General features: G+C 44.6%; 1 protein-coding gene across 1 annotated transcript in view; it reads right to left on the bottom strand.

Moving 5' to 3' along the window:
- nsmaf (neutral sphingomyelinase (N-SMase) activation associated factor) overlaps positions 1–22,401 on the bottom strand; it is a 100,694-nt gene that overhangs the window by 5,329 nt on the left and 72,964 nt on the right. The window contains exons 27-30 of the mRNA XM_067980109.1: positions 6,832–6,915; positions 1,325–1,475; positions 831–933; positions 544–653 (exon numbers count right to left, since the gene is read on the bottom strand). Coding sequence (XP_067836210.1) covers positions 544–653; positions 831–933; positions 1,325–1,475; positions 6,832–6,915 — 448 coding nt within the window. The remainder of the gene's footprint in view (positions 1–543; positions 654–830; positions 934–1,324; positions 1,476–6,831; positions 6,916–22,401) is intronic.

Below are 22,401 nucleotides of genomic sequence, written 5' to 3' on the forward strand. Positions count from 1 at the left end.
GGAGGAATCTAACGTTTCTCTTCAGACATACAAAAATATACAGACCTGGCCTTGACTGGTATTCTGGAAAGAAAATGAATCCCACAACCAACTATGATAGTATCATAAGCTAGACAAATCTTTCTGACCTGGAATGGTGTTGGTGTTTTATTTAGATTTGGACTGTGCCCAATTTCAAAAGCTGGGAATTTCCTCAGTTATTCCCATTCCATCACCATTACTTTGCTATGGTAAGTCCCACAACAGAATGTCCAGAATTTGAAAATATATATAACTTGTGACACTAAAACATCTTGGAAATTGAGGCTTTATAAATTGGTCAATTCCAAAGCAGAAAAGCCTTTTCAAATATTTTTCTAAATGAAGACCCTGATGCAGATTATAGAAAGAAGAAAATTAGACACTGAGGGAGGGAGATATGAAATGTAGGAATGGAAATGATTACATGACTTGAGAGTACAATAGACAATCCTAAATTATACAATAAGGAAAAATTACATATTTTCACTAAGCAAATATAGAAAAACAATATTGAGGTCATACCTGAATGTGCAAGAATTCTTTCAGTAATTTTTGCTGCCATCAGATCCCATACTAAAAGTTCACCAGACTGGCTGCCTGAAAGAACAGTGTTTCCATCCCAGCAGAAACACCTACAAATAGAGCTTCGTTATTTTTTTTTCTCTCCCATGTTTATTACAATAGCTAAATATAATCTTCTACTTAAAGAAATAATATTGCCTTATTTTCTGTCGACAACATAAAGTATAGCAATCCCATTGTTTTTTTCATATAAGTGCCATATTCTATGTTACTGTAACAGTTTTTACCTTTGTTGCTGATCTGTGGGCAAAGAAGAGATCAACATCCCTGTCTGTACATCAATAACTTTAAGACAACAGTCTTCTCCTGCACTGAGAATATGTCGACTATCTGCAATTAAGTCATACGTAAGTTTGACCAATTATCAGAATTTACTGAATTAGACACTATACTAAACTTTAAAACTGTTTTTCATCACATCAACATAAGCTCAAGTTGCATTTTTAAAAAGCAACCACACATTTAAGTGTGGTAATCAAATACAGGTCATAAATAATTTCTCAGAGCACTTATTTAATAATGTAAATTACAGTAATCATAATCATTTAGAACATTTTTGGCTTAGAAAGGCTTTACCTTAAATGACATAGCAAGGATTTGTTTACACAGCACTCATAATTAAAGCAAGCCATCAAATTAATGTACCTGAAAAATGTTCCACAATGTAAGACTATGTATTGAGGTCTACATTTGATAAAATACTTTTAAGCCTGAAACATACCAGGGCTGAATGCAACATCATTGATGGTGCCTAAATGACAAAGGACTTGATGTAAAACAGTTAAGGTGGTGAGGTCCCAAATACTAACAGTCCCTTCCTTGGTGCCCGAAACAAGCATTGTTCCTATAGGATTCAGGCTGATTGTATTTACCTGTCAAAAAAAAAATCCAAACTAAATTACTTTCATCCTAAACTGCACGAGTCCAGAATTTCCCTTCATGCAAAACACAAAAAAAAAACCTCCAGCAGGTAAGACTGGCAGCTACTTCAAATATCTTTATCTAATTCCAGAGTCTGCCTGGCATGACAAAAACAAACAATGGGTTTTGAATATTTGTAGCCCACTTCTGGTTATACAGGTTCATTTACAATCTTTGCTTTAATACTATTTTGTGAAAGGGAAATCGTGTTTGACTAATTTATTAGACATGATGTGGAGATGCCGGTGATGGACTGGGGTTGACAAATGTAAAGAATCTTACAACACCAGGTTATAGTCCAACAATTTTATTTGAAAATGACAAGCTTTCGGAGATTATCTCCGTCGTCAGGTGAGCATGGGACTCCTTGAACATTTCGCATTTATAGTCAGAGAACAATACCTGGTGATTACAGATAATCTTTCCAACTGCCCGTTGTCAAGGCAATCAAAGTGTTCAGACAGAGAGGTGTTACCTACAGGACCATCGAATATACAAACGGCCAGAACACAAGACAGAGAGAGAGAGAGAAACATCCGAAAGGAAGAGAAAGACAGAGAATGACCCGTTGTATTAAAAACAGATAACCCTTATTCGCTGGTGGGGTTACGTGTAGTGTGACATGAACCCAAGATCCCGGTTGAGGCCGTCCTCATGGGTGCGGAACTTGGCTATCAATTTCTGCTCGACGATTTTGCGTCGTCGTGTGTCTCGAAGGCCGCCTTGGAGAACGCTTATCCGAAGATCGGTGGCTGAATGTCCTTGACTGCTGAAGTGTTCCCCGACTGGGGGGGGAAGCCTCCTGTCTGGCGATTGTTGCGCGGTGTCCGTTCATCCGTTGTCGCAGCGTCTGCATTGTATCGCCAATGTACCGTGCTCCGGGGCATCCTTTCCTGCAACGTATGAGGTAGACAACATTGGCCGAGTCACAGTAGTATGAACCATGTACCTGGTGGGTGGTGTCCTCTCGTGTGATGGTGGTATCTGTGTCGATGATCTGGCATGTCTTGCAGAGGTTACCGTGGCAGGGTTGTGTGGTGTCGTGGACGCTGTTCTCCTGAAAGCTAGGTAATTTGCTGCGAACGATGGTCTGTTTGAGGTTGGGTGGCTGTTTGAAGGCGAGCAGTGGAGGTGTGGGGATGGCCTTAGCAAGGTGTTCGTCGTCATCGATGACATGTTGAAGGCTGCGGAGAACATGGCGTAGTTTCTCCGCTCCGGAGAAGTACTGGACGACGAAGGGTACTCTGTTGGTTGCGTCCCGTGTTAGTCTTCTGAGGAGGTCTATGCGATTTTTCGCTGTGACCCGTCGGAACTGTCGATTGACGAGTCGAGCGTCATATCCCGTTCTTGCGAGGGCGTCTTTCAGCGTCTGTAGGTGTTCATCGCGTTCCTCCTCGTCTGAGCAGATCCTGTGTATTCGCAGGGCCTGTCCATAGGGGATGGCCTCTTTGACGTGGTTAGGGTGGAAGTTCGAAAAGTGGAGCATCGAGGGGTTGTCCGTGGGCTTGCGGTGGAGTGAGGTGCTGAGGTGCCCGTCTTTGATGGAGATTCGTGTGTCCAAGAAAGAAACCGATTCTGAGGAGTAGTCCATGGTAAGCTTAATGGTGGGATAGAACTTGTTGATGTTATCGTGTAGTCTCTTCAATGATTCTTCGCCGTGGGTCCATAGAAAGAAAATGTCATCGATGTATCTGGTGTATCGCGTTGGTTGGAGGTCCTGTGCAGTGAAGGTACATGGTATATTGGCGAGACCATGCAGACACTGCGACAACGGATGAACGGACACCGCGCAACAATCGCCAGACAGGAGGGTTCCCTCCCAGTCGGGGAACACTTCAGCAGTCAAGGACATTCAGCCACCGATCTTCGGGTAAGCGTTCTCCAAGGCGGCCTTCGAGACACACGACAACGCAAAATCGTCGAGCAGAAATTGATAGCCAAGTTCCGCACCCATGAGGACGGCCTCAACCGGGATCTTGGGTTCATGTCACGCTACACGTAACCCCACCAGCGAATAAAGGTTATCTGTTTTTAATACAATGGGTCATTCTCTGTCTTTCTCTTCCTTTCGGATATTTCTCCCTCTCTCTGTCCTGTAGGTAACACCTCTCTGTGTGAACACTTTGATTGCCTTGACAACGGGCAGTTGGAATGATTATCTGTAATCACCAGGTATTGTTCTCTGACTATAAATGCGAAACGTTCAAGGAGTCCCACGCTCACCTGACGAAGGAGATAATCTCCGAAAGCTTGTGATTTTCAAATAAAATTGTTGGACTATAACCTGGTGTTGTAAGATTTTTTAATTTATTAGAGTTCTTTGAGGAAGTAACAAGCAAAGTGGATAAAGGGGATCCTGTGGACATGGTGTACTTGGATTTCCAGAAGGCTTTTGACAAGGTGCCACATCAAAGGCTACTATACAAAATAAGAGCTCATGGTGTAGGGGGTAACATATTAGCATGGATAAAGGATTGGTTAGCTAACAGGAAACAGAGAGTAGGCATAAATGGGTCATTTTCAGGTTGGCAAGATGTAACAAGTGGAGTGCCACAGGGATCAGTGCTTGGGCCTCAACTATTTACAACCTATATCAATGACTTGGATGAAGGGACCGAATGTATGGTTGCTAAATTTGCTGATGACACAAAGGTGGGTAGGAAAACAAGTTGTGAAGAGGACATAAGGAGTCTGCAAAGGGATATAGATAGGTTAAGTGAGTGGGCAAAAATTTGGCAGAAGGAGTATAATGTGGGAAAATGTGAACTTGTACACTTTGGCAGGAGGAATAGAAAAGCAGTTTGTTATTTAAATGGAGAGATTGCAGAACTTTGAGGTACAGAGGGATCTGGGTGTCCTAGTACATGAATCACAAAAAGTTAGTATGCAGGTACAGCAAGTGATTAGGAAGGCAAATGGAATGTTGTCATTTATTGCAAGGGGAATGGAATATAAAAGTAGAGATGTTTTGCTACAGTTGTACAGGGCATTGGTGAGACCACATCGAGAATACTGTCTGCAGTTTTGGTCTCCTTATTTAAGAAAGGACATAATTGCTTTGGAGGCGGTTCAGAGAAGGTTCACTCGACTGATTCCTGGGATGAGGGGGTTATCTTATGAGGAAAAGTTGGGCCTGTATACATTGGAGTTTAGAAGAATGAGAGGTGATCTTATTGAAAAATATAAGATCCTGAGGGGACTAGAAGGGGTAAATGCTGAGAGGATGTTTCCCCTTGTGGGAAAGACTAGAACTCGGGGCCATAGTTTAAAAATAAGGGGTCTCCCATTTAAGACGGAGATGAGGAGAAATTTTTTCTCTGAGGGTCGTGAGTCTGTGGTACTTCCTTCCCCAGAGAGCAGCGGAGGCAGGGTCATTGAATATTTTTAAGGCTGTGTTAGATAGATTCCTGATTAACAAGGGAGTCAAAGGTTATAGTAGGTAGATGGGAAAGTAGGGTTGAGGTCACAATCAGATTAGCCATGATCTTATCAAATGGCAGAGCAGGCTCGAGGGGCCGAATGGCCTACTCCTGCTCTTAATTCGTATGTTCGTATGTATGTTTGTATAAACAAGCGTATTATTTGACCGGAGAATACAGCCCTGTATCTAATTCTAAAGGAATTTATAATTCACCACGTAGTGACTGACTTCCTAATTGGAACTCTATAGTCTTACTTTTTGATGCCGAGCCTTAGTTCCTGCCACCTTCCCCCTGCTGCTCATTAGAGCAACATGGATGCTGACAATCAAAATAATGCAGCAAAACATTATTTATTAGCATGGTCTTAAGGCTATTAGACTATTTAGCATTTCTTCATTTTCCAGGACAGGATTCAAGAAAAGCTGATGATGTGATAGGTGAACCTTTTCTAACCTCTAGCCTTCTATCCCTTCTCTGTGTTGCAAACTTCTTGTTTCATTCCGTCTCTAAAATATCTTCTCTTGCACCTTTCAAATACTGCATCCTACATTCACTTCCTTTTCAGGGTTGAAATCAAGACTCGTCACATGACCTTAAACACATTTCTTCTCAGGACCTCAGCTATGAAACTCTACCTCTCTCCTACCAAGGATGTTTTAAAAAGTCAAATTCAATGTAGTGTAACCATGATTCCTTGACTAGCTTCTGCTCTTTTCAACCCTGAAGACACATGGGCCTTGGCTCTTCATCTGACATTTTCCATCTAAATCAGTAGCCTCAGAGACAAGATGAGATGAGAGAAGAGGAGAAGTGAGTGTGAGTGGAGGGGAGGGACAGCAGAAAAGACAGCGATAAGAGAAAGGAAGAAGGAGAAGTGAGAGGAGAGAGCCAGGGCGGGGGGAGCAAGAACGCCAGGGGGAGCGAAAAAGAAAGGAAGGCTAGAAAGATTAAGGAAGGGGTAGGTGGAGTGGGCAGTAGGGAAAATGCAAGTGAAGTGGAAAAGAGCAAGTTGGAAGAGGGAGAGAATGCATGTGGGGATGGGTAAGGGAGAAATTTTAAAAAGAGAAAAAAAGAATGTGAGGCAGAACTATTATTAACGATCGTAGGTCATTTACTAAAAACAACTATTTAACGATAAGCTTGAGAAGCTGAAATATTTAGTCATTACTGTTCGATAGGAAACATTACAAAACTGACACTACATGCAAAACAATCTAATAAAATTGCCTAAGTACTTTTGTGTCAGCTTGATTCAGTCGGCTCACCTCTGAGTCAGTAGGTTGTGGGTTCAAGCCCTATTCCAGGGCTTGAGTACATAATTTGGGCTGGCACAGTAATGAAAAAGTGTTGTATTAACAGAGGTGTTATCCTTTAGATGAGATATTCAAGGCTCATCTGCCTGTCCCTGTAGTTTGTGTGGACATTAAAGATCCATGGCACTTTTTGAAGCACAGTTCCCCCCCAGTGTCCTGGGCAATATTCTTCCCTCAATCACCACTAAAAACAGATGCACTTGACATTCATCTCATTGCTATTGATGTGCTCTTGCTGTGCTTAATGACTCCTGCTTTAGCCCACATAACAATTCTAAGTAATTCATTGTACGTGAGGTGCTTTGGGATGTTTCTGCAACGTGATAAGATGCAATATAAATGCAAGTTTTACTTTCATTACTGATTGCTCTTTGCCTCAAGCTGTTGTCCTGCACCCCAAATTTCCTTTCAGATGAAGCTGGCATAAATTTGATATTTTGCTCATGTTTCTTTCACTGAAAAAGTTCCCTTTCATCAAGATTTGGCCACATTGAAGAGAAACAAATAATTTGACCATTGAGTTGTCATATGAATGCATGGGTAACAAGATATTTGAAAGGCTGTGTACTTACACCTGCATCGTGTTCCAACTCAGCCATTAGTTCACAGTTATTTTTTCTAGAGTTAGAGATATCTGCAGAGGCACATCTCCAGACCTACAATGAAACAAATGTAAAACTTTTTTTTTCAGTGACTGAAACTTGATTATTCATCATTAGAAACTAAGAATGCTTCTAAATTGTTAGATTATTTTACTAATTTAAAGAAAAACAACTTTCAGTACTGGAAAGAGGTAGAATTTTTTAAAAAAAAGCAAACAATAACAGGCCCAAACAGTTGTGACCTCTCTTACATTGACACAGACTACTAAACGGATATCTCATGGCTACCATTGAGATATCAGACTTAAGCATTTAATGGGCCTGAAAGTATAACACACTTATGACAAAACCGCAAATGTCTTCATTCCTGATGGGGCCATTCGTTGCATAAGCACAATAAACCAACAGTAACCAAACAGTATTCAGTTACTAAAGTGAAAGTGAAAATGCTGAGAAATGTATCGTATCAGTCACAGGGCCACTTTCATTGTATAAAAGTAGCTTGCCTTGACCAGTTTTCAAATGAAGTAATACTGGATATTGATTTCAATGCAGATGAAGCAGTATTCAACAGAACTGTAATAAAGCACATTCCTAATATTATTTGTAGCTCGATAAGGGATCATAGGAACAGGAGTAGGCCATTCAGCCCCTCGTGCCTGCTCCGCCATTTGATAAGATCATGGCTGATCTGTGATCTAGCTCCATATACCTGCCTTTGGCCCATATCCCTTATCAATTGCCGTTTGTGGAAGAGAGTTCCAAACTTCTACCACCCTTTGTGTGTAGAAATGTTTTCTAATCTCGCTCCTGAAAGGTCTGGCTCTAATTTTTAGACTGTGCCCCCTACGCCTAGAATCCCCAACCAGCGGAAATAGTTTCTCTCTATCCACCCTATCCGTTCCCCTTAATATCTTATAAACTTCGATCAGATCACCCCTTAACCTTCTAAACTCTAGAGAATACAACCCCAATTTGTGTAATCTCTCCTCGTAACTTAACCCTTGAAGTCCGGGTATCATTCTAGTAAACCTACGCTGCACTCCCTCCAAGGCCAATATGTCCTTCCAAAGGTGCGGTGCCCAGAACTGCTCACAGTACTCCAGGTGCGGGCTAACCAGGGTTTTGTATAGCTGCAGCATAACTTCTGCCCCCTTGTACTCTAGTCCTCTAGATATAAAGGCCAGCATTCCATTTGCCTTCTTGATTATTTTCTGCACCTGTTCATGACACTTCAATGATCTATGTACCTGAACCCCTAAGTCCCTTTGGACATCCACTGTTTTTAACTTTTTACCATTTAGAAAGTACCCTGTTCTATCCTTTTTTGATCCAAAGTGGATGCCCTCACATTTGTCTATATTGAATTCCATTTGCCACAATTTTGCCCATTCACCTAATCTATCAATATCGCTTTGTAATTTTATGTTTTCATCTACACTGCTTACAATGCCACCAATCTTTGTGTCATCGGCAAACTTAGATATGAGACTTTCTATGCCTTCACTTAAGTCGTTAATAAATATTGTGAATAATTGAGGCCCCAAGACAGATCCCTGCAGGACTCCACTAGTCACATCCTGCCAATGTGAATACTTACCCATTATCCCTACTCTCTGTTGCCTTTCGCTCAGCCAACTTCCTAACCAAGTCCGTACTTTTCCCTCGATTCCATGGGCTTCTAACTTAGCGAACAGTCTCTTATGTGGGACCTTATCAAATGCCTTCTGGAAGTCCATATAAATAACATCCATTGACATTCCCCTGTCCACTACTTTAGTCGCCTCTTCAAAGGGATCATATCACATCAATCACAGGATGACTTTCATTACAGACAGGCATCACAAGTCATTGCTGGCATATATATTCTTGTTTTTGCCCAAATCCTGATCTAAACGATAACAACAACAACTTGCATTGATATAGCACCTCTAATGTAGAAAATGGCTCAAGGCACTTCACAGAGGCCTAATCAAAAAAACTGGACACCAAGCTAAAGAAGGAAATATTACGGCAGGCAACCAAATGCCTGGCAGAAGAGGTGGGTTTTAAAGGAAGGGTCTTAAAAGGAAGAGCAGGAGGTAGAGAGGTGAGGGGTTTGGGGAGGAAATTCCAGAGGGCCTAGGCAGCTAAAGGCACAGCTGCTGGGGTGGGGTGAAGAGAGGAGTTGCACAAGGAGCCAAAGTCAGGGCAAGAGAGAGTTCGGGGGAAGTGGGGAGGGGGCTTGGAGGGATGGGGGAAATTACAGAGATTGGGAGGGACAAGGCCATGATGGGATTTAAACACGATTAAATTTTTTTTTAAAATTGAGATGCTGAGGGACTGGAAGCCAATTTAGGTCAGTGAGAACAGGGGTGATGGGTGAGCAGGACAACGCAGGATAAGATATGGGCAGTAAAGTGTTGGATGAACTGAAGTATACAGAGCGAGCAGAATCAGAGGCCAGCCAGGAGAGATTGGAAAAGTCAAGGCTGAAGGTAACAAATGCATGGATGTCTGAGGTAGGGGCGGAGGCAGACGATGTTAGAGGTAGGCAATCTTTGTGATGGAGAGGATATGGGGTTGAAAACTCAGCTCAGGGTTGAATAGGATGCCAAGATGAAAACAGTTTGATTCAGCCTTGATCAGAGGCTGGAGAGGGGATGGAATCAATGGAAAGGTATGTGGGGGCAGATGGCGATGGCTTTGGTCTTCCCAATGTTTAGCTGGAGGAAATTGCAGCTCATCCAAGACTGAGAACGTCAGCCTGACAACACTGAAGCAGTGGAGAGGTAGAGGAGAGTAGCATAGTAGTTATGTTACTGGACTAGTAATCCAGAGGCGTGAGTCCAAATCCTGCCACGGCAGCTGGCGAATGTAAATTCAATTAATTAATTTAATTCAATTAATTAAATAAAATCTGGAATTAAAATACTAGTATCAGTAATGATGGCCATGAAACTACCGGATTGTCGTAAAAACCCATCTGGTTCACTAATGTCCTTTAGGGAAGGAAACCTGCCGTCCTTACCCGGTCTGGCCTATATGTGACTCCAGACCCACAGCAATGTGGTTGATTCTTAATTGCCCTCTGAAATGGCCTAGCAAGCCACTCAGTTGTAAAATCTCGCTACGAAAAGTCATAATAAGAATAAAACCGGACGGACCACCCGGCACCGGACACGACAACGGCAAACCAAGCCCAGTCGACCCTGCAAGGTCCTCCTTACTAACATCTGGGGACTTGTGCAAAAATTGGGAGAGATGTCCCACAGGCTAGTCGAGCAACAGCCTGACATAGCCATAATCACAGAATCATACCTTTCAGCCAACGTCCCAGACTCTTCCATCACCATCCCTGGGTATGTCCTGTCCCACCGGCAGGGCAGACCCACCAGAGGTGGCGGTACAGTGATATACAGTCAGGAGGGAGTGGCCCTGGGAGTCCTCAACATTGACTCTGGACCCCATGAAATCTCATGGCATCAGGTCAAACATGGGCAAGGAAACCTCCTGCTGATTACCACCTACCGCCCTCCCTCAGCTGCTGAATCAGTCCTCCTCCATGTTGAGCATCACTTGGAGGGAGCACTAAGGGTAGCAAAGGCACACAATGTACTCTGGGTGGGGGACTTCAATGTCCATCACCAAGAGTGGCTCGGTAGCACCACTACTGACCGGGCTGGCCGAGTCCTGAAGGACATAGCTGCTAGACTGGGCCTGCGGCAGGTGGTGAGCAAACCAACACGAGGGAAAAACTTACTTGACCTCGTCCTCACCAATCTACCTGTCGCAAATGCATCTGTCTATGACAGTATTGGTAGGAGTGACCACTGCACAGTCCTCGTGGAGACGAAGTCCCATCTTCGCACTGAGGACACCATCCAACGTGTTGTGTGGCACTACCACCGTGCTAAATGGGATAGATTCAGAACAGATCTAGCAGCTCAAAACTGGGCATCCATGAGGCGCTGTGGGCCATTAGCAGCAGCAGAATTATATTCCAGCACAATCTGTAACCTCATGGCCCGGCATATTCCTCACTCTACCATTACCAACAAGCCAGGGGATCAACCCTGGTTCAATGAGGAGTGTAGATGAGCATGCCAGGAGCAGCACCAGGCGTACCTAAAAATGAGGTGCCAACCTGGTGAAGCTGCAACTCAGGACTACATGCATGCTAAACAGCGGAAGCAACATGCTATAGACAGAGCTAAGCAATTCCACAACCAACGGATCAGATCAAAGCTCTGCAGTCCTGCCACATCCAGTCGTGAATGGTGGTGGACAATTAAACAACTAACGGGAGGAGGACGCTCTGCAAACATCCCCATCCTCAATGATGGCGGAGTCCAGCACGTGAGTGCAAAAGACAAGGCTGAAGCGTTTGCAACCATCTTCAGCCAGAAGTGCCGAGTGGATGATCCATCTCGGCCTCCTCCCGATATCCCCACCATCACGGAAGCCAGTCTTCGGCCAATTCGATTCACTCCACGTGATATCAAGAAACGGCTGAGCGCACTGGATACAGCAAAGGCTATGAGCCCCGACAACATCCCAGCTGTAGTGCTGAAGACTTGTGCTCCAGAACTAGCAGCGCCTCTAGCCAAGCTGTTCCAGTACAGCTACAACACTGGCATCTACCCGACAATGTGGAAAATTGCCCAGGTATGTCCTGTCCACAAAAAGCAGGACAAATCCAATCGGGCCAATTACCGCCCCATCAGTCTACTCTCAATCATCAGCAAAGTGATGGAAGGTGTCATTGACAGTGCTACCAAGCGGCACTTACTCACCAATAACCTGCTCACCGATGCTCAGTTTGGGTTCCGCCAGGACCACTCGGCTCCAGACCTCAATACAGCCTTGGTCCAAACATGGACAAAAGAGCTGAATTCCAGAGGTGAGGTGAGAGTGACTGCCGTTGACATCAAGGCAGCATTTGACAGAGTGTGGCACCAAGGAGCCCTCGTAAAATTGAAGTCAACGGGAATCAGGGGAAAACTCTCCAGTGGCTGGAGTCATACCTAGCACAAAGGAAGATGGTAGTGGTTGTTGGAGGCCAATCATCTCAGCCCCAGGACATTGCTGCAGGAGTTCCTCAGGGCAGTGTCCTAGGCCCAACCATCTTCGGCTGCTTCATCAATGACCTTCCCCCCATCATAAGGTCAGAAATGGGGATGTTTGCTGATGACAGCACAGTGTTCAGTTCCATTCGCAACCCCTCAAATAATGAAGCAGTCCGAGCCCACATGCAGCAAGACCTGGACAACATCCAGACTTGGGCTCATAAGTGGCAAGTAACATTCGCGCCAGATAAGTGCCAGGCAATGACCATCTCCAACAAGAGAGAGTCTAATCACCTCCCCTTGACATTCAATGGCATTACCATCGCCGAATCCCCCACCATCAACATCCTGGGGGTCACCATTGACCAGAAACTTAACTGGACCAGCCATATAAATACTGTGGCTACAAGGGCAGGTCAGAGGCTGGGTATTCTGCGGCGAGTGACTCACCTCCTGACTCCCCAAAGCCTTTCCACCATCTACAAGGCACAAGTCAGGAGTGTGACTGAATACTCTCCACTTGCCTGGATGAGTGCAGCTCCAACAACACTCAAGAAGCTCGACACCATCCAAGATAAAGCAGCCCGCTTGATTGGCACCCCATCCACCACCCTGAACATTCACTCCCTTCACCACCGGCGCACAGTGGCTGCAGTGTGTACCATCCACAGGATGCACTGCAGCAACTCGCCAAGGCTTCTTCGACAGCTCCTCCTAAACCCACGACCTCTACCATCTAGAAGGACAAAAGCAGCAGGCACATGGGAACAACACGACATGCATGTTCCCCTCCAAGTCACACACCATCCCAACTTGGAAATATATCGCCGTTCCTTCATTGTCGCTGGGTCAAAATCCTGGAAGTCCCTTCCTAACAGCACTGTGGGAGAACCGTCACCACACGTACTGCAGCGGTTCAAGAAGGCGGCTCACCACCACCTTCTAGAGGGCAATTAGGGATGGGCAATTAATGCTGTCCTCGCCAGCAACGCCGACATCCCGTGAACGAATAACAAAAAAATATGGAAGCTGACTCCACGTCTGCAGAAGATGTCACCAATGGGAAGCATTTAGATAAGGAACAGGAGGGAGCCGAGAATAGATCCTTGGGGGACTCCAGATGCAATGGTGCTCTGGCTAAGATCGGATAGGCAAGTGTGGAACCAAGCGAGAGCAGTCCCACTGAGCTGGACAATGGAGCAGAGAAATTGGAGGAGGATGATGTAGTTGACTGTGTAAAAGGCTGCAGAGAGGTTGAAGAGGATGAGGAGGGATAATACACCAGTCACAGAGAATGTCATTTGCAACTTTGTCCTCCTGTATACTTCCTCACATCTTGCCATGGAGCTTAGTTTGATATCAGTAAAATTCCTGTGTATAGTTATTGGCACCGCACCTTAGGAAGGATATATTGGCCTTGGAAGGAGTGCAAGGCCAATATGCAGATTCACCAGAATGTTACCAGGGCTCCAAGGGTTAGATTATATGGGCAGATTATATAAACTAGGCTGGTATTCCCTGGACTATAGAAGGTTAAGGGTGATTCGATTGAGGATTTTAGGATTTTGAAAGGAACTGATAGAGCAGATAGAGAGAAACTTTTTCCATTGGTGGGGGAGTCTAGGACAAGGGGTATAACCTTAAAATCACAGCCAGGCCATTCAGGAGAGAAGTTAGGAAACACTTTTTCACACAAAGGGTGGTAGAAGTGTGGAACTCTCTCCCACAAAAAGCAGTAGATGTTAGGTCAATTAATAATTTTAAATCTGAGATTGATAGATTTTTGCTAGCCAAGGGTATTAAGGGATAGGGAGTCACGGTGGGTGGATGGAGTTAGGATACAGATCAGCCATGATCTCGTTGAATGGCAGAACAGGTTCAAGGGGCTGAATGTACAGGAGGCAGTCACACCCGTTAGGTTAAGTAGCACTTTAGAGTTAGTCAGTGGTCAGGGACAAGAGGGTGTGACTGCGAGTCAGGCAGGTGTGGGGACCCAGGATGCAGTGATGGAGGAGCCTCTGCCCTTGACCTTGTCCAACAGATAAGAGGTACTTGCTGCCTGTATGGATGAGAACAAGGACTGCAGGGAGGATGGGCAAACTGATCACAGCACTGTGGTACAGGGAGCCATTCAAGTGTGGGGGGTGGGGGGTAAAAAGGAATGTGGTAGTGGTGCAGGATAGTATAGTCAGGGGGATAGATACTGTTCTCTGCAGTCGCGAGCAGGAGTCCCAAAGGCTATGTTGCCTGCCCGGTGCCAGGGTTAAGGACATCTCCTCGGGCTGGAAAAGAACTTGGAGCATGAAGGGGAGGGTCCAGTTGTCGTGGTCCATGTAGGAACCAACAACGTTGGTAGAACTAAGAATGAGGTTCTGCTGAGGGAGTTTGAGGAGCTAGGATCTAAATTAATAAGCAGAACCTCAAAGATAATAATCTCTGGATTACTACCTGAGCCACTCGCAAATTGGCAAAGGGTCAAACAGATCAGAGAGTTGAACGCGTGGCTCAAAGTGTGGCGTGGGAGGAAGGGGTTTTCGATTCATGGGGCACTGGCACCAGTACTGGGGAAAGAGGAAGCTGTTCTATTGGAACGGGCTGGGACCAGTGTCCTGGTGAATCGAATAACTAGGTCGATAGATTGGGCTTTAAATTAAAAAGGGGGGGGGGAAGGGGTCAGGTGAGGGGAAATTCAGAAATCTAAAGAGAAAAGACAAGGCAATAGAGCAGTTTAGCGATTTGGGTAAAGATAAGCAGAGTGTGACAGGAAAGGAGAGAGAGTTTAACAAAGATAGTGCATCAACAAATAAGGTCAAAGCAGGGAATAGTAGTAAAAAGTTAAAATTAAAGGCTCTTTATCTGAACGCACAAAGCATTTGTAACAAGATAGATGAATTAGTGGCACAAAGAGATAAATGGGTTTGATCTAATAGCCATTACAGAGACATGGTTGGGAACTAAATATTCCAGGATACTTGTAGTTTCGAAAAGACAGGCAGAATGTAAAAGGAGGGGGGGTTGCCCTGATAATAAAGGATGACATAAGGACAGTAGTGAGAAAGGATCTTGGCTCAGAAGATCAGGAAGTAGAATCAGCATGGGTGGAGATAAAAAATAATATGGGGCAGAAAACACTGGTGGGAGTAGTTTTTAGGCCCCCCAACAGTAGCTATAGTGTTGGACACAGTATTAATCAAGAAATAATAGGAGCTTGTAACAAAGGGAATGCAATATGCGTGAGGGACTTTAATCTTCACATAGACTGGGCAAATCAAATTGGCAAATGTAATGTGGAGGACGAGTTCATGGAATGCATTCGAGACAGTTTCCTAGAGCAATACATCATGGAACCAACCAGAGAACTGGTTATATTAGATCTTGTATTGTGTAATGAGACAGGGTTAATTAGTAATCTCATAGTAAAGGATGCACTGGGGAAGAGTGACCATAATATGATAGAATTTTACATTGAGTTTGATAGTGACGTATTTAAGTCCGAACCTAGAATCTTAATCTTAAATAAAGCCAATTACACAGGTATGAGGGGCGAGTTGGCTAAGGTAGTTGGGAAATTAGATTAAAAGGTATGCCAGTAGATAAGCAGTGGCAGACATTTAAAGAAATAATTCAAAATTCTCAATGAGAAAAGTGAACCATCTGTCGCTAACTAAGAAGTTAAGGATAGTATTAGATTAGGCTTATAATGTAGCCAAGAAGAGTAGTAAGCCTGAGAGTTGGGAGAGTTTTAGAAACCAGAAAAGGATGACCAAAAAAATTAATAAAAAAGGGAGAAAATAGAATGAGAGTAAACTAGCAAGAAATATAAAAACAGGTTATAAGAGCATCTGCAAGTATGTAAAAAGAGTGTAGCAAAAGTAAGTGTTGGTCCCTTAGAGGCTGAGACCGGAGAAATTATAATGGAGAATCAGGAAATGGCAGAGATGTTGAACAAATATTTTGTATCTGTCTTCACAGTAGAAGACACAAAAAGCATACCAGAAATAGTGGGGAACCCAGGGGCTAATGAGAGTGAGGAACTTAAAGTAATTGATAACAGTAGAGAAAAAATACTAGAGAAACTAATGCCGACAAATCCTCTGGATGGCCTACATCCTACGGTTCCAAAAGAGATGGCTGCAGATATAGTGGATGCATTGGTTATGATCTTCCAAAATTCCCTAGATTCTAGAACGGTCCCAGCGGATTGGAAGGTGGCAAATGCAATACCGCTATTCAAGAAAGAGGGAGAAAGAAAACAGGGAACAACAGGCCAGTTAGCCTGACATCAGTCGTCAGGAAAATGCTGGAATCCATTATTAAAGAAGTGGTAATAGGGCACTTAGAAAATCATATGATTAGGCAGAGTCAACATGGTTTTATGAAAGGGAAATCAAGTTTAACAAATTTATTAGAGTTTTCTGAGGATGTAACTAGCAGTGTAGATAAAGGGTAACCAGTGGGTGTAGTATATTTGGATTTCCAAAAGGCATTCGATAAGGTGCCACATAAATGTTGTTACGCAAGATAAGGGCTCATGGGGTTGGGGGTAATATATTAGCATGTATAGAGGATTAGTTAACGGACAGAAAACAGAGAGTAAGGATAAACAGGTCATTTTCAGGTTGGCAGGCTGTAACTAGTGGGGTGCCGCAAGGATCAGTGCTTGGGCCTCAGCTATTTACAATCTATATTAATGATTTAGATGAAAGGACCGAGTGTAATTTATCCAGGTTTGCTGACGATACAAAGCCAGGTGGAAAAGTAAGCTCTGAGGAGGACACAAAGAGTCTACAAAGGGATATAGACAAATTAAGTGAGTGGGCAAGAAGGTGGCAGATGGAGTATAATGAGTGGAAATGTGAGGTTATTCACTTTGGTAGGAAGAATAAAAAAACAGATTTAAATGGTGTTCAGAGAGATTTGGGTATCCTCGTACAAGAAACACAGAAAGTTAGAATGCAGGTACAGCAAACAATCAAGAAGGCAAATGGCATGTTGGCCTTTATTGCAAGGGGGACGGAGTACAAGAGTAAGGAAGTCTTGCTACAACTGTACAGGGCTTTGCTGAGACCACATCTCGAGTACTGTGCAGTTTTGGACTCCTTAAGAAAGGATATACTTGCCTTAGAGGCGGGTGCAACGAAGATTCACTAGATTGATTCCTGGGAGGAGAGGGTTGTCCTAGGAGGAGATACTGAGTAGAATGGGCCTGTATTCTCTGGAGTTTACATGAATGAGAGGTGATTGCATTGAAACATATAAGATTCTGAGGGGGGTTGACAGGGTAGATGATGAGAGGTTGTTTCCCCTGGCTGGAGAGTCCAGAACTAGGGGGCATAGTCTCAGGATAAAACAGCCTTTTAAAACTGAGATGAGGAAAGATTTCTTCACTCAGAGGGTTGTGAATCTTTGGAATTCTCTACCCCAGAAGGTTGTGGATGCTGAGTCATTGAATATATTCAAGCTCGAGATAGACAGATTTTTGGACTTTAGGGGAATCAAGGGATATGGGGATCGGGCGGGAAAGTGGAGTTGACGTCGATGATCAGCCATGATCTTATTAAATGGCAGGGCAGGCTCGAGGGGCCATTTTGCCTATTCCTGCTCCTATTTCTTATGGTCTTGAGTTAGAAACATAGAAATTTACTGCGCAGAAGGAGGCCAATCAGCCCATCGTGTTCGTGCCGGTCGAAAAAGAGTCATCATGCCTAATCCCACTTTCCAGCACTTGGTCCATAGCCTTGTAGGTTACGGCACTTCAAGTGCATATCCAAGTACTTTTTAAATGTGAAGAGCATTTCTGCCTCTATCACCCTTTCAGGCAGTGAGTTCCAGACCCCCACCACCCTCTGGGTGAAAAAATTTCTCCTCAGCTCCCCTCTAATCCTTCTACCAATCACTTTAAATCTATGCCCTCTAGTTATTGACCTCTCTGCTAAGGGAAATGGGTCCATGCACATAGACTATTAAAATGTCATGGCAGATACAGAAAATAATCAAAAAGGCTAATGGAATGCTGGCCTTTATATCTAGAGGACTAGAATACAAGAGGGTAGAAGTTATGCTACAGCTATACAAAACCCTGATTAGACCGCACCTGGAGTACTGTGTCCAGTTCTGGGCACCGCACCTTAGGAAGGATATATTGGCCTTGGAGGGAGTGCAGCGTTATTTACTAGAATGATACTTGGACTCCAAGGGTTAAATTACAAGGAGAGATTACACAAACTAAGGTTGTATTCCCTGGAATTTAGAAGATAAAGGGGTGATTTGATCGAAGTTTTGAAGATGTTAAGGGGAACTGATAGGGTTGATAGAGAGAAACTATTTCCGCTGGTTGGGCAGTCTATGACTAGGGGACATAGCCTAAAAATTACAGCCAGGACTTTCAGGAGTGAAGTTAGGAAACACTTCTACCCACAAAGGGCGGTGGAAGTTTGGAACTCTCTTCTGCAAGCAGCAGTTGATTCTAGCTCAATTGTTAATTTTAAATCTAAGGTTGATAGATTTTTGTTAACCAAAGGTATTAAGGGATATGGGGCTAAGGCGGGTTTATGGAGTTAGGTCACAGATCAGCCATGATCTCACTGAATGGCAGAACAGGCTTGAGGGGCTAAATGGCCTACTCCTGTTCCTATCTTCCTATGTCTGTGCATATAGTTTTACAGGTTAGGCGACAAACACAAATAGACTTCTGCTTTATATGTAATATGGCCTCTAACTGATATTCCTAGTGTTCTCAATGTGCTGGAAAGCTTTCAGAGGTCTGATCACTGTAAGTTAGGAGGAGGAGGAAAAATAAGAGAGTTAACACTGATGTACACTTCGCATATCACTTTGGAAACGAAACAGGGCTTTCATTTTAAAAGAGGAAATTTGCAGTGTAAACCACAAGAGATTACACTCAGGAAAATATGTTATAGCTTACTGCTTCCAGGAGATTCTGGCCCCCACGCTCACTCCCTCAAAATATACACAATTTTACTGGTGGATAAAACATCTGAGTGAAAAGGAAAAATAAAAGCCAGACAAGTGGAAATTTCCAGTAGGTTAAATAGTGCCCTTTCATCTCTGGGTTTAGTTTCCAAATCAATCCAGACTACTGGGATTAGAATTAAAAAATGCAAATACCAGAAATATGCAGACAGTCTGTCAGTATTGAAAAAGAGCCAGTAACTATCCCCATGTGGTTAAAAATAGGGTATTTCAGTTTTCTAAGGCTAGAGCAAACATTAATCATCAGTGAGTCAACTAAACTTCCAACATTTAAAGTTTAGCAGCCAACTCATACTTTAGAACTACTGAACCAGAGTTTTACTCCTTTGGGCTAAAGGGTTCGCAGCACCTAACGTTTACTTGATTTCACACAAACAATTTTTAAGTTTTTTTTGAAATGTCAGCTTGACTCAATTGGTTGTGGGTTCAAGGCCCACTGCAGGACTTGAGCACATAATCTGAGGCCAACACTCCGGTGCAGTACTGAGGGAATGCTGCATTATCAGAGCTACCGTTTCTGGTGTACATTAAATATCTCATATTCAAAGCATGAGGAGATCTTCTGATGAATTGGCCAACATTTATCCCTCAATCAACACCACATAACAGATTAAAGAGTCATTCATCTCACTGCTGTTGCAGGATTTTGCTAGGGGCAAAATGTTACAATGGTAATTGCACCTCAAAGTAATTCACTTTATGTGGAGCAATTTCAGATATTTCTCTCAGAAGAAAGGTTCTATTGTGGATTAGAAAAAAATATCTTATGTCTGCGTACACAAGGTGTTCAGGAAAGAAAGGAGGGGAGTTTTTTTTTTATTCATTCATGGGATGTGGCCGTCGCTGGCAAGGTCAGCATTTATTGCCCATCCCTAATTGCCCTTGAGAAGGTGGTGGTGAGCCGCCGCCTTGAACCACTGCAGTCCGCGTGGTGAAGGTTTTTCCACAGTGCTGTTAGGAAGGGAGTTCCAGGATTTTGAGCCAGCGTCGATGAAGGAACGGCGATATATTTCCAAGTCGGGATGGTGTGAGACTTGGAGGGGAACGTGCAGGTGGTGTTCCCATGTGCTTGCTGCCCTTGTCCTTCTAGGTGGTAGAGGTTGCAGGTTTGGAAGTGCTGTCGAAGAAGCCTTGGCGAGTTGCTGCAGTGCATCCTGTGGGTGGTACACACTGCAGCCACAGTGCGCCGGTGGTGAAGAGAGTGAATGTTTAGGGTGGTGGATGGGGTGCCAATCAACTAGGCTGCTTTGTCCTGGATAGTGTCGAGCTTCTTGAGCGTTGTTGGAGCTGCACTCATCCAGGCAAGTGGAGAGTATTCAGTCACACTCCTGACTTGTGCCTTGTAGATGGTGGAAAGGCTTTGGGGAGTCAGGAGGTGAGTCACTCGCCGCAGAATACCCAGCCTCTGACCTGCTCTTCTGGCCACAGTATTTATATGGCTGGTCCAGTTAGGTTTCTGGTCAATGGTGACCCCCAGGATGTCGATGGTGGGGGATTCGGCGATAGTAATGCCGTTGAATGTCAAGGGGAGGTGGTTAGACACTCTCTTGTTGGAGATAGTCATTGCCTGGCACTTGTCTGGCGCGAATGTTACTTACCACTTATGAGCCCAAGCCTGGATGTTGTACAGGTCTTGCTGCATGCGGGCACAGACTGCTTCATTATCTGAGGGGTTGCAAACACTGTGCAATCATCAGCGAACATCCCCATTTCTGACCTTATGATGGAGGGAAGGTCATTGATAAAGCAGCTGAAGATGGTTGGGCCTAGAACACTGCCTTGAGGAACACCTGCAGCAATGTCCTGGGGCTGAGATGATTAGCCTCCAACAACCACTACCATCTTTCTTTGTGCTAGGTATGACTCAAGCCACTGGAGAGTTTTCCTCCTGATTCCCATTGACTTCAATTTTACTAGGGCTCCTTGGTGCCACACTCGGTAAAATGCTGCCTTGATGTCAAGGGCAGTCACTCTCACCTCACCTCTGGAATTCAGCTCTTTTGTCCATGTTTGGACCAAGGCTGCAATGAGGTCTGGAGCCGAGTGGTCCTGGCGGAACCCAAACTGAGCATCAGTGAGCAGGTTATTGGTGAGTAAGTGCCGCTTGATAGCACTGTCGATGACACCTTCCATCACTTTGCTGATGATTGAGAGTAGACTGATGGGGCGGTAATTGGCCGGATTGGATTTGTCCTGCTTTTTGTGGACAGGGCATACCTGGGCAATTTTCCACATTGTCGGGTAGATGCCAGTGTTGTAGCTGTACTGGAACAGCTTGGCTAAAGATGCAGTTAGTTCTGGAGCACAAGTCTTCAGCACTACAGCCGGAATGTTGTTGGGGCCCATAGCCTTTGCTGTATCCAGTGCACTCAGCCGTTTCTTGATATCACGTGGAGTGAATCGAATTGGCCGAAGACTGGCTTCTGCGATGGTGGGGATCATCCACTCGGCACTTCTGGCTGAAGATGGTTGCAAACGCTTCAGCCTTGTCTTTTGCACTCACGTGCTGGACTCTGCCATCATTGAGGATGGAGATGTTTGAAGAGCCTCCTCCTCCAGTTAGTTGTTTAATTGTCCACCACCATTCACGACTGGATGTGGCAGGACTGGGGAGCTTTGATCTGATCCGTTGGTTGTGGAATCGTTTAGCTCTGTCTATAGCATGTTGCTTCCGCTGTTTAGCATACATGTAGTCCTGAGTTGTAGCTTCACCACGTTGGCATCTCATTTTTAGCCTGGTGCTGCTCCTGGCATGCTCTTCTACACTCTTCATTGAACCAGGGTTGATCCCCTGGCTTGTTGGTAATGGTAGAGTGAGGAATATGCCGGGCCATGAGGTTACAGATTGCGCTGGAATACAATTCTGCTGCTGCTGATGGCCCACAGCACCTCATGGATGCCCAGTTTTGAGCTGCTAGATCTGTTCTGAATCTATCCCATTTAGCACAGTGATAGTGCCACACAACACGTTGGATGATGTCCTCAGTGCGAAGACGGGACTTCGTCTCCACGAGGACTGTGTGGTGGTCACTCCTACCAACACAGTCATGGACAGATGCATTTGCGACAGGTAGATTGGTGGGGACGAGGTCAAGTAAGTTTTTCCCTCATGTTGCTTCGCACACCACCTGCCGCAGGCCTAGTCTGGCAGCTATGTCTTTCAGGACTTGGCCAGCTCAGTCAGTAGTGGTGCTACCGAGCCACTCTTGGTGATGGACATTGAAGTCCCCCACCCAGAGTACATTGTGTGCCTTTGCTACCCTCAGTGCTTCCTCCAAGTGGTGCTCAACATGGAGGAGGACTGATTCATCAGCTGAGGGAGGGCGGTAGGTGGTAATCAGCAGGAGGTTTCCTTGCCCATGTTTGACCTGATGCCATGAGATTTCATGGGGTCCAGGGTCAATGTTGAGGACTCCCAGGGCCACTCCCTCTTGACTGTATATCACTGTACCACTACATCTGGTGGGTCTGTCCTGCCGGTGGGACAGGACATACTCAG

Source organism: Heptranchias perlo, chromosome 3, assembly GCF_035084215.1.
Source record: "Heptranchias perlo isolate sHepPer1 chromosome 3, sHepPer1.hap1, whole genome shotgun sequence".
In the NCBI taxonomy this organism is placed as follows: Eukaryota; Metazoa; Chordata; class Chondrichthyes; order Hexanchiformes; family Hexanchidae; genus Heptranchias; species Heptranchias perlo.